Below are 12,875 nucleotides of genomic sequence, written 5' to 3'. Positions count from 1 at the left end.
GGCAGGAGGGAGAGGAATGAAGGACCAGCGTTTTTTCTGGAGAGGACCCCCAACAGCTGCATCTGTAATGGGAGTACCTTTACCATTCACAACAGGAAATGCTCTGGTATGTACTATTTATTGGATAAAGAATTGCATTGGGGGATTTCCTGAAGGTGAACTTACACTTTAATTTTCAATTCGAATCTATAAAAACAGCATACTACCTTGTACAGGTTTCCTATTTCCTGGCACTGCCAACTGTAAGAGGAAGCTTGCCCGGTAGAAGCATGTGACAAAAGGCAGCAGCCATATCTAGGCCATCATAAATTGCTGCATTTTCTAAACCCAGATTAAACATTAAATGGACGTCAACATCAGCTGCAGAGTTTCCTGGGTACCAATAGCAGTCTTGTTTGCGCCGGGTGCAAGAAACTTCACCATGTACATATTTGTCACACACACACACAAAGGGTTCTACCCCCTACAATGTAAATGGTCTTTTGCAGGTAGGCTGCTATAGTGGACAAATTATTTCCTTGAGATGGTGTAGCCTGTAAACATCAAGAAATTGTAATATTTTATAGCTCAGTTCAATCAATGTAAGGATTTTGCATTTGCTGCAAACATCTCATCACCACTTGGTTTTGATTTACTTACTTTGGTAGTAAAATACCCCATTGCTAATATCCAGGGAATGGTTTAATTATAATGGGTATTTTTAGGAGTGTACAATGGATAGTTAATATGAGGTTTAGAGTAGGGGATAGAGTTTAGTTTCAGGGATACATTCATGTAAAGTGTTAGGGTTTATCAGTCAAGTCAGGGTTTTGAATTCGTTTTTACATCATGCCAAAAGCTACTGACAATTTGACTTTTCCAAAAACAATTGTACCATTTGGAGACCCAATTATTTGGCCTCTAAAATCTCCCCAAATTCCATGATTTGTTTGTTTCAAAGTTCAAACCTTCTCCACGGGCACCACACCAATAAGTTATTTTTAAGTTTCCTGATGGATAAGCCTCCAAGTATTCTGAAAGTATGACCCTCAAACATAAGGCTTCAACCCACACAGAGAAGACTTCAGGCAGCTTGCCAGACTCACCTTGTTTGTAAGGCCATCAATCTTCTCCTGATCTGTCCTCCGCAGCTTCATGGCCTCCTCTGTGACCACGCTCCCCCTCTCCACCTCTTTGTTGAGGACACAGACAATATTTTCCATCACCATGCTCTTCTTCTCCAAAGTCTCAAGCTTCCGCAGCAAATCTGGGGCTTTGGCAAATTCTGGTGTTGAATGCAATGCAGTCAGGGAAGCTGGGCTGCCCTGCATGGACATTGACCCCAGACTTTGGGTGACATCAATAATCTCCTTCCTGTGTGGCTGGATGAACTCCCACACTTTAGCCAAGTGCTCAGGCAAGAACTTGGTCTCATGCTCTAGGCACTTATCATTCTCCACCTATGAACACACAAATACATGAGGCTAGTGAGTGGTTGAAGAATCAGCTTAACCAATATTCATTAGGACCTACATTTGTATAAATGGAAACTCAGACATTCCAAAAAAAGAAATGATGCCATAGCGGTGACCATAACATGGGCTGCAGTGTGTTAATATCTGCTTTTTTAGTTAAGGTGAACCCAGAGGTTCCTGATATCAGTGCAGGACCCCTTGACCTAACAACAACCAGGTAGTAATATGCTGCCATGAGAACATCCAAAGTAATACAATTACAAATATGGGAATCTAGAAAGAGAAAAAAACACCACGCTTACACCAAATGCAGCACAACTGAAACATCTATGTTTAGGTGAACTTTGTTCAGTTAGGTAGGCATTAGGGAGGGTTGCAGGTATTTGAAAGTCTCCATATATTAATCTGCCAGCTGTAATAATCCTATGGCACCAAGTTATTACCTGAAAATGGCACAATAGCCATTATCCAGCAGCTCTGTATTTAGAGTCCAGCTTTATTTGTGCATTTTTTGTTTTAGGTACACACAGTCAAAGTACGAAGCCTTAATACTTTAGAAAACCTAAGAGGTTTTTTAAAGAAATTCCTTTCCTTAACTTCTGTGATGGCATCCACCCTGACTTACTAGGTGCTCTCAAGGAAAACCTGGAAAATTAGGATTAGACAAACTCCACTTTTCATTTACATGGAGGATGAACCCAAGGTCTGAAGATATTTTAAAGCATGTTAGGTTTGGGTCACTCAGAATGCTTGTGACCGGCGGTCGCTATGACCGCCGGCCGCAAGCGATCACGAGAGGCAGAACAGAGAGGCAGACACACACATCCCTGTTCTGCGGGCTGAGGAGAGATAGATCGTGAGTTCCTAATAGCTAGGAACCACGATCTGTAATTTCCTCTATGTCAGTCCCATCCCCCTACAGTTAGAACACACATTAAGGAACACAATTAACCCATTAATCGCCCCCGCCACCTACAAGAACGATCAAGCGGCAGAACTGCCGCTATAATCGTTCTTATCGTGCACAGAATCGCCGGAAGAAAACAGTGATATCTGAATGATGCATGTAGCTGCAGGCATCATTAATATATCACTGCACAAAGTCGAGGACATCATAACGTCCTCGGTGTTAAAGTTGTTAATGCATTGTATGTAGCAGCCCCCCAGAGGCCCCCTTTTTACTTACCTGAACCCTGTCTTTCCAGTGCCAGGCACGAGCACACCCGCTCCAGCCGGTGTCTTGGATCCTGATTAGATTGATAGCAGTGCAGCCATTGGCTCCTGCTGCTGTCAATCAAATTCAATGACGTGGGAGCTGGGGGACGGGGCTGAGTCCGGCTGTCTGTCAATTGATGCAGCTGCAGTACTTGGTAGCGTGCCCGCACGAGTGTCCCCAGGGAAGCCCTTTCCTGTGGGGGCACTCCATGCAGGGACGATCCAGGAGCGCTGCCGAGGCACCCCAGAAGAGGATTGGGGCCACTTGGCAAAACCAACTGCACAGAGGAGGCAAGAATAACATGTTTGTGATTTAAAAAAAAAAAAAAATAATCACTTTAAAATGATATACATCGGCTGCTCATATTTGGTGAAATAAAGAGCCCCATTGTTTATATGTGTTCAGTTTGCACCTACTACATTGTAATAACTCTGATCAGCCACCATGGTCATTGCACAATGAGCAAAAATTTACCATTTCTGTGCAACCAGCCACCAAATACCGACAGGGCACTCTGCACCGGCCGCATGACTTCACATGATCCACCAACTAAGAAAGAAAAACAGGAGTCAGACACAGTTATGTGCAACCCATCACATCCATTTAACGTGACGGTATAACGCTTTGCAGTTTTTTTAGAATCAAAGTTCTCTCCCATTCTGGTGGCAACTGTACATTTTTGGTTTTCTCCTCAATATTCTATCCTCCATAAAAATCCCTTTCAGCAGGAGATATTTTTCATCTGAATAATTTATCTATTCACTACATTGCTATTGTTTACTTGTTTTGAATTATTAAACAGATGGTCCTTTAGTTTTAGAGGGGTAATAACGGTAAAAGAAGGGTCAGGGGGAGGAATAAGGCCAAGTGCTGAATTTAAAGCGGGGTTCCGGGCATAATTTTTTATTTATTTTGTGCAAGCTAAAATTAATCACATTATATAGTCACTAAAACATATTAATAGCTCCCCAAACGTTCCAGAAATCATTTGAAACACTTGCCTTATATCCTTCAGCTCATGTTGTGGCCGTTTCCATCATATGTGTGGGCATGTGAAGCCCAGTTCCTTTTTCTTCCTGGTTTTCAGGGAGAGGTGCATGCTGGGCGATTTTTAGGCACAGTAATACCCAGAGACTCCTGGGAAATGAGTGTCATCATTTACCAGGAGGCAATGAGGTCTTAGGACAGGAAGTTGAACCAAGGACCAGGGACTAGGCAGATTACGAAAATTTGCCTAGTAACAGTCAGAGAGAAGTGAGTAAAACATTTTTTTTTTTTTATTATTATTTTTATTTCTTTTTTACATCAAAGGGAAGCTGTTAATATAATGTTCATTTTTAGGGTGGAACTCCACTTTAAGCCAAGAGGTTCAATTTCTTATACATTTTATCCCAAGCATAAACAGAAAACCATTTGATCTGGTTGGCGTACCACAATTTCCGTGTTTAGTGAGAAGATCCACATGCAACTGTAATGTGTTTGCAGTGGGCTTTTATACATTTCTGCTTTTTCTTTCCTTTTGTGTTGCTTTCACATGGGTTTGTGGCGCATTCTGGCACGTTTACAGTATGTGTGAACAAATTTAGCATGCTGAACTTTTATTTTTATTTTTTATAGTGCAAATAAAAGCACCACAATATTGTTAACTAGGTTCATAGAAATACATACATTTTCTTACATATGCATGTGTCCTGCATTTAAAAAAGGTGCTTGATTGCATTTGGTGTAAACAAGCCCCAAATCTAGTTTTTGGTGAGCAAACAAAATGCTAAAGGAAACAAAATTACCTTTTCTCTAGGGATCTTTTTCTTTCCACAGCCTTCACACGTCATGGGGAATTTAGGGCAGATCTCATCATGAGCCTATAAATACCAGAGACAGAGTGAGTAAAATGGTGATCAGCACAGACTGATGAAGCTGGACATATACTATACAATCTGCTTGCACAATCTCATTAAAGCGGTTGTATACCCGCTGTCATTTTTGTATTTTTATTTTTAAACCTGAAAAGCAAAAGACATAATCAGCTAGTATGCACCGCATACTAGCTGATTATGAAATACTTACCTTGGAACGAGGTGAGAGGAACTTACCTGGTCCATGCCGAGGGAGATGTCATCTTTCCTCGGCGTGTCTTCTGGGTATCGCCACTCCAGCGCTGTGATTGGCTGGAGCGGCGATGTCGTCACTCCCGCACATGCGTGCGGGAGACTTCTCTCCGGCAAGGTCCGGCGGCTGCCGCCCTTTTGCCGAGGATCCCCGCTGCGCATGCACCGCTGCAGTCAGCGGCGCATTGCGGGGGGAATATCTCCTAAACCTTACAGGTTTAGGAGATATTCTTATCAATTGTAAATTTTATTCCAGTTATTTTGGTATGTGCTTTTCTTTTTTTTTTCTTCAAATAACAATTTTATTAGACACAGGGTAACCCCCGAGTCACAGAGGAGACAATACAAAAAGAAAACTTCAGAACAATAGCAAAAACAGTGCATATGATATTGCAGCACATTACAAGGCAGATATCAGGGGGGAGCTTGGTGGCTCCCCTCGTAAGCGGCTAAACCACCAGCACATTCTGCCGGAAGTCGAATCATAGCACACAAAAAAAAAAACCTCTTGAATAATAGAGACAAAAAACAAATAAAAGGAAGGTATCAGAAGGGAAATGAAGAAAGAACAGGAAGGGGGACTGCAGACGCAGGGAGCTAGTGAGAGAGAGGGCAGGGAAAGGGTAAGGGGAGGCTCGACCCGTGGCTCAGGGCGGATCCTCATGGCGATGCCATTCCTCCCAAATCTCGTCATGCTTCTCCAATCTATCCTGCAGCCTAGCTGTCATTTTCTCCATCAGCTCAACATCTTTAATCCTGGCGTACAGGTCAGTTTGAGAGGGGGGGGGACAGGCGCTTCCAATGGAGAGCGACCAGGCACCTCGCGGCCGTTAAAACATGCCTCATCAATTTTTTGGAGGATTTGGGGATCAGCAGGGATGACACCCCTAGTAAAAATAGTTTTGGGGACCAGGGGACCGGTACTCCCAGGAGGTGAGACAGCAACTGCTGAGTTTCCGTCCAAAACGGTACTATCTTGGGACAGGTCAGGAGATATTCTTTATACCTACAGGTAAGCCTTATTATAGGCTTACCTGTAGGTTAAAGTGGTAGTACAGAGTTTACTACCACTTTAAGCTCGATCATCCACTATATACCTGCTTGGATACACATTAACAGCAATTCTAGGCAAAATGAAATTTAAATAGTGCATTGTGCTTTAATTAAAAACAAAACATACGGAGCAGTCCCAGGTATATTAGCCTTTATACCACAATGAATCCTATATAATGGGGGCTAATAGCGTTCATAATAGTCCATAAAAGGCATGACACTAAGTGGGCAATACAGTAGGACAACACAGGGGGCGCCACTAAGCGCATTATTAAAAGACAATTTTAATGGAGCAGCCAATTCAACACTTACATATATCCAGCTGGTTTGACAAAGGAGCCGATTGGTGCTCCAAAACATGTTACCAAAGGCAAAAAGGATCGTCCCTCAGCGTGATGTCAATTATGGTTACGTGTTTCAGATGAGCAGCTCCCTGGCTCATCTCCCAATGCTGCTAGCTGCTTCTCTTGAATCCGGACAATCCCCCACTGATGTTACTACATTTACAAGCATTCCGTTATGGATTAATGCGAGTGTTGAATTGGCTGCTCCGTTAAAGTTGTCTTTTAATACTGCACTTAGTGGCACCGCTGTGTTGTCCCATTGTGCTTTAATTACCTCTCAGTCTTGATTGCAAACAACTCTTCCAAATGCAGGCCACAGATGATGCAAGTCTTTCCTGAAACCACTCAATTCCCCCATCAACACAGTCAGTGTACTTCTGGCGAAGGGCACAGAGGGCCGTCCCTGCCAGAACAGTAATTATTGCGAAATATGCAACATGCTGGTTGCACCCAGTTGGGTCGATAGATTGATTTGAGTACAACCAGCCTGCCCATACATGGATCGAATCTCGGCCAGTCCCTGCTGAACTAGCCAAGATTCAAACCATCTATGGCCGGCTTAAGCAATCCTGCATTGTAATGGTTTCCTCTATGAGCCAAACGAATATACTAGAGTTGGGCTTTAGGTTTGTCCTCGTATTACATAGTTTTGAAAAATCTAAAAAGTAATTTTACAAAGAGTGCGCAAATCAAGTGTAAATAACTGCAGGCAAAATGCCTAGTTGTTTAAAAGGCACAGTCCACCTTCACTGCATGCATTCAGAGTTCCATCTATCTTTTTGATTATGGATTAATATACACGGCAAAGGTCTTTATTTCTACTGCCATGCCAAGCTGCTCTATATGTATACCAGAACGTAACTACAGCAGCGGGACAGAGACGATCATCGGGCAAATAGGAAAACTTGACCGAAGGTGAAAAAGCGCACACACAAAAGCTATATATAGACCAGAATCACAGACTCCAAATGGACTATTTAAAAAGGAAAAATGTACTAAATATAGCCTGCAAGAAAAACCTAGCCTTCCAACACAGATTGCCCATAAATAGAAGAACCTCTCTTCGCTATTGTGATAGAACATCTTTGTCCATGTTGGCACAGTGACCTCACAGCAGTCAGATAGTTTCTTTGTTCAAGCACTTTCTGTTATGAGATGACAACACACTGACATTGTTGCATTGTCACCCTGTTATGCAAGTTTCCGCTGGAGACTACAAAACGCCATTTCAGGATACATCAATAGTTTGGATTGCTGTTGTCACCATCAGGAAGCCCTCCTTAAGAAATCACATGTAGCAATGGTTGGAGTATATGTATAAGTCAAATCATGACTGACATTTCAATGCTACAGCCACAAGCTTATCCTTCATCGCAAAATTCTTTGTTGTAACCCACTGTTGAATACTTATGTTAACTGCTCTACTGTGGATGGGAACTTGCCCACAAGGGTCCAAGCTGCCCAACATCTGCAAGATTCATTCAGTTCAGAAAACGCTGAGGTATTAGGGGGAAAAAAAACATCAAAAGGTCTTGGCTAGTACCGCAGAATCATAGCTTTTTTTTTTTTCTTTAAGTCCCTCAGGTTATGTTTTAAGCCCATCTTCTAATCCAGGGATCTCCAAATTATATAAACAAAGGGCCAGTATACAGTCCTTAAGACTTTAGGGGAGCTGGACTGTGGCAATTGGGAGTAGAAATTCATCATTGGTGTCAGTGGGAAGAATAGTGTCCCCATCATTGGTGTCAATGCCAGTGGGAGGAATGAGAACGCTTTGTTGGTGTCAATGGGAGAAATACTGCCTTGCCTTGATGTCCGTAACAGAAATGATGTTCAATTGTTGGTGTCAGTGTGAAGAATAGTGTCTTGCATCAGTGGGTTGAAAAGTACCCGGGGGGGGGGGGGGGGGCTGGAAAGACGCAAGCAAAGGGCCACAGCTTGGAGACCACTGCTCTAATCTGTTCCAACAGAAAGCAGTCAAGTCATCTTTCACAGTTCCACATACAGACCCTGGCAATCATGGGCTCACCTTGGCAGCTGCATTTCTATCCTTAACCGCTTGCCGACCGCCGCACACACACTTTTACGACGGCAGAATGGCACGGCGGTGAAAATGGATCTATATATTATATACATCCCCTTTAAATTGCCACCATGTGGTTGCACGCCAGCGGCGGTGCGCTCACGACCCTGCTGCGAGCTACGTGACCATGCCCGCGGGAACCGCGAACTCTATGTCCGTCCGGTGTCCCTTGATCGTGTCACGGAGCTGAAGAACGTGGAGATGTTAGTGTAAACACAACATCTCCCCATTCTGCCTAGTGACACTGTCACTGATCATGTTCCCTGTCATCGGGAACAGCGATCAGTAACGTGTCACAGCAAGCCACGCCCCCTAACAGTTAGAAGCACTCCCTAGGTCACACTTGACCCCTTCAGTGCCCCTACAGGTTAACCCCTTCACTGCCAGTGTAATTTTTACAGTAATCATTGCATTTTTATAGCTGTAAAAATGACAATGGTCCCAAAAGTGTCCGCCATAATGTTGCAGTCACGATAAAATACGCTGATCACCGTCATTACTAGTAAAAAAAAAAATGGTTAATAAAAATGCCATAAAACTATCCCCTATTTTGTAGATGCTATAACTTTTGCGCAAACCAAACGCTTATTGTGATTTTTTTTACCAAAAATATGTAGAAGAATATGTATCGGCCTAAACTGAGGAAAAAAAAATATTTTTGTATATATTTTTTGAGGACATTATAGCAAATTGTCAGTTAAAGCGATGCAGTGCTGAATCGCAAAAAAGTGGCCTGGTCTTTGATTACAGCTAGTGTGCAGTGACTCAATTAAAAACAAGGAAATGCTCCTCCCTGTATACCATTTCACTCGCACCATCCGCCACTAAACTAGCATACTGAGCTAAAATCAAATGCGATTCCGACTTGGAGTTATTGAGGTGGCAGATTGGGATGAAATTCTAATTACAAGCTGGTTTCCCCTAAAAATAACTAACCATTTAACACAGAGGTATATTCTCCACAGGGCTTACCTGCCCAGTCCGTTTATCTTGTTACAAACCATACCAAAGTCTACTATGCCCCCTGTGTCTAACATATGGGCATGCCCAGTGTGGAGACCATTTGGACCCAAGTAGTTCAATTTCTCCATGGCCCAATGGCCCTCCTTTATCCCTTGACCCAAAACTAGGTCTGCTTGGTCTCCTTTCTTCCATGTTTCTTCGTGAAATGCTTTTTAGTGCACGTAAAGTGATCGCACAAACTGGATGCAGGTAACCCCACCTATGCTTGAATCATGGGACCTATAGTTGAATCTCACCCTTCCTTAGAAAAAAAGTTACCTACAGAATGTATCCAGCTAAATAAATAGTATAAAATCTGGGATAGATGGTTAGCACCACATGTGTAAGACTATTCCCTTGAATGTTATCAAAACTCTTTTCATTCCATGCTGTGAAACGTTGAAAGCCCCTTCTCCATGAGCTATTGGGAATTGCTGATAGATCTGTATTTTACCGAGTTACTTCCTTACGCATTTCCTTCTTTGGAAGCCTTGTAGGATGTTACCGTATGTACAACCGTTTTATGTGTAAGGCTTTACCCTATGCATGTCGTTTCCACAAACAGTAATTGATCTGTTTCTTGCAAAATCTTTTTTTCTGGTTTCAGGGCTCTATTTCCCCTTGACATCTTTATTTTATTTACATGTAATATTCATTGGAATTATGCTATGCACGGTTGGCTTGCGTCCAATAGCTGTATCACACTGTCCTTTTATTGATCTCAATAAAGTTATTTCAATGTAAAAAAAAAAAATAAGGAAATGCATGTAATCACACTTTCAAATACACCTGCCAGAAGTTTTCAGGAAATGTAAAGTGTGAAGAAAAACTACAGAACAGCCTCTTGTACCTTGATATCTGGAAAGTAGAAAGAAAGTTTGCAGTATCTGCAGTTCAGTTTTCGCTCTGGACACTCGCGTTCGTTATGCCATTCCTTTTCACTGACTCTGATGAGCTGTTTGCATGATGGGCAGGGCGCTAACATGAACGGGCACTTCCCTTCATGTGTGGCCTGGGAAGAGAAAAGATTTTTGTTATTACATGTCTAGATCACGGCCTGACACACGTAAAACACAAGAGGAGGGGCTGTGGGATACAGAACACCGATATGCAAAAAAAAAAGACACATGAACACTTCTGAGAATCCGGAAGCATGAAAAGAAAACTGTCCTTTTCTAGAGGGACCTTGCAGCTATATGTGCATGTAGTACTGCATATAAACGATAAACCCCACTACATACATATTCACATGCATTTGTGCACATTTAAAAACATTTTTAATATGACTTTATAGATATTTTGTTCAGAGTTATGCAAAAGTAGAAAATTCAAGGATGGAGATTTTCCTTGGTGTAGACGAGCTAAAAACGTGCATATCTGAGTGTTTGAGATAAATGTTACTTTGCCTGCTCAGTGCATATAGAAGCCACTTTGTGGCTACCTTAAAGCATTGCAAACAATGGCCTTTTTTTATGCTTTATTGTCCTGCTGCCCATCTGCCTGATCATGAAGGGGAACTACCAAACAATTAGACTCCTGGTTTGCTCTTTCACTGCATGCTTTGGTACCATCTGCCACCATCTAACCTGCAGAGGACCAGGTAACTGATGTGTGCAAGCATGTAGGATGCAAAAGATTCTTCAGAAGAGGTAGCTCTTTAAAGACCGTGAAGACTGGCAGGGCTGGTAGGAGGACCAGCAGCATGCTTAAGCTGTTATATTCTCAAAGTGCTAACCTGCAGGTCATATATAATAAGGGCCAAGACCATATTAGGATTGCTATGTAAAGCCAATACTCACCTGGTAACACACAATGCTTTCTTGCTGCCTGGATGATCCGGTTATTGCTCTGAAGCTGGAAGGAACTGCAGAATGTCACTAGTCAGCGATGGTTCCCTCATCCAGCCAGCAAAGAAGCTACATGTGGAATCAGGGGAGAATCTTCTCAGCCATCCACCTGCTGGCATGTTGCCGACATGACATAGCCTTTAGGTTGGGCTGACACTGTTTACTTGTTTTCAAAATAAGTTGCATGACTGTCATATGCTGATTTACTAGCAATGTTTTTTGTAAGCCAAAGACTTAGATCAAGTATGCAGCAAGTGAAGACAGAACTATTAACCTGCATACTTTATCTGAACAGTGACAAAGTACTGAAGGTGAAGGGGGTTCGGGGAATCAGCAAATTGACTAGGCGACTGTTATTTTTAAAAGAAAGGCAGAACTTTTCCCGTGTCAGTTTTTTTTTTTTTTTTTTTTAACGGTTAGAGTTTTAGGGACAACATTTATTCTGGTATTTCCGTTTTATGAGAAGCATCCCATGCACATCACACACACACACACACACTTTTTCTGAAATTTTCTTTCATTCCAAAATCAAAATAAACTACTGCATTACTGGGAACGCTTTCATCTTCATATTCTAAGAAAGAGAAAATACCACAATCATGCATCCATCCAAAGGCTCCAAGACTAAAAAAAGTTAAATTCTTTAAACTTTGTATGTATGAGAGTCTATCACAGGCTAAACACATTAGCAGTTTATTATTAAAGCCTTCCAGGGACTTTTGCACACATTCTGGCCTAGAGCCAGGGGCTTTCCGACTGCTACACAACATTGTTTAATAATTTCTCGTGCTTGCTACAGCCAGACAGCATTGTACTGTATTTATGTGCACCTACTGATTACCAATTATGGTGACTTGATAAAAATGGGTGTATATACACTATCTCACAAAAGTGAGTACACCCCTCACATTTTTGAACACTGAAGAAACGACACTTTACATTGTAGCAAAGTAGTGAGTGTACAGCTTGTATAACAGGGTAAATTTGCTGTCCCCTCAAAATAACTCAACACACAGCATTTAATGTTTAAACCGCTGGCAACAAAAGTGAGTACACCCCTAAGTGAAAATGTCCAAATTGGGCCCAATTAGCCATTTTCCCTCCCCGGTATCATGTGATTCGTTTGGTTGCAAGGTCTCAGGTGTGTTAAATTTGGCTTTATCGCTCTCACTCTCTCATACTGGTCACTGGAAGTTCAACATGGCACCTCATGGCAAAGAACTCTCTGAAAACCTGAAAAAAAGAATTGTTGCTCTACATAAAGATGGCCTAGGCTATAAGAAGATTGCCAAGATCCTGAAACTGAGCTGCAGCATGGTGACCAAGACCATACAGCGGTTTAAAAGGACAGGTTCTACTCAGAACAGACCTTGCCATGGTCAACCAAAGAAGTTGAGTGCAGGTGCTCAGCGTCATATCCAGAGGTTGTCTTTGGGAAACAGACTTATAAGTGCTGCCAGCATTGCTGCAGAGGTTGAAGGGGTGGGGGGCCAGCCTGTCAGCGCTCAGACCATACACTGCACACTGCATCAAATTGGTCTGCATGGCTGTCGTCCCAGAAGGAAGCATGTTCCAAAGATGATGCACAAGAAAGTTTGCTGAATATGTTGGGCATCCTCAAACAGAAGGTAGAGGAGCGCAAGGTCTCCTCCATGATGACATCACATCATTAAACCGCTGTATGGTCTTGGCCACCATGCTGCAGCTCAGTTTCAGGATCTTGGCAATCTTCTTATAGCCTAGGCCATCTTTATGTAGAGCAACAATT

At 42.4% G+C, this 12,875-nt stretch overlaps 1 protein-coding gene across 3 annotated transcripts in view; it reads right to left on the bottom strand.

Annotated features, from left to right (window-relative positions):
- TRAF2 (TNF receptor associated factor 2) overlaps nucleotides 1–12,875 on the bottom strand; it is a 123,308-nt gene that overhangs the window by 12,864 nt on the left and 97,569 nt on the right. For all 3 annotated transcript variants that reach the window (XM_040324487.1, XM_040324489.1, XM_040324488.1), the window contains 4 exons: nucleotides 10,111–10,272; nucleotides 4,458–4,532; nucleotides 3,145–3,219; nucleotides 1,086–1,439 (listed from right to left, as the gene is read on the bottom strand). In XM_040324487.1, coding sequence (XP_040180421.1) covers nucleotides 1,086–1,439; nucleotides 3,145–3,219; nucleotides 4,458–4,532; nucleotides 10,111–10,272 — 666 coding nt within the window. The remainder of the gene's footprint in view (nucleotides 1–1,085; nucleotides 1,440–3,144; nucleotides 3,220–4,457; nucleotides 4,533–10,110; nucleotides 10,273–12,875) is intronic.

This window comes from Rana temporaria, chromosome 9, assembly GCF_905171775.1.
Source record: "Rana temporaria chromosome 9, aRanTem1.1, whole genome shotgun sequence".
Taxonomy (NCBI): domain Eukaryota; kingdom Metazoa; phylum Chordata; class Amphibia; order Anura; family Ranidae; genus Rana; species Rana temporaria.
This window is presented reverse-complemented; position numbering and strand designations above follow the sequence as displayed.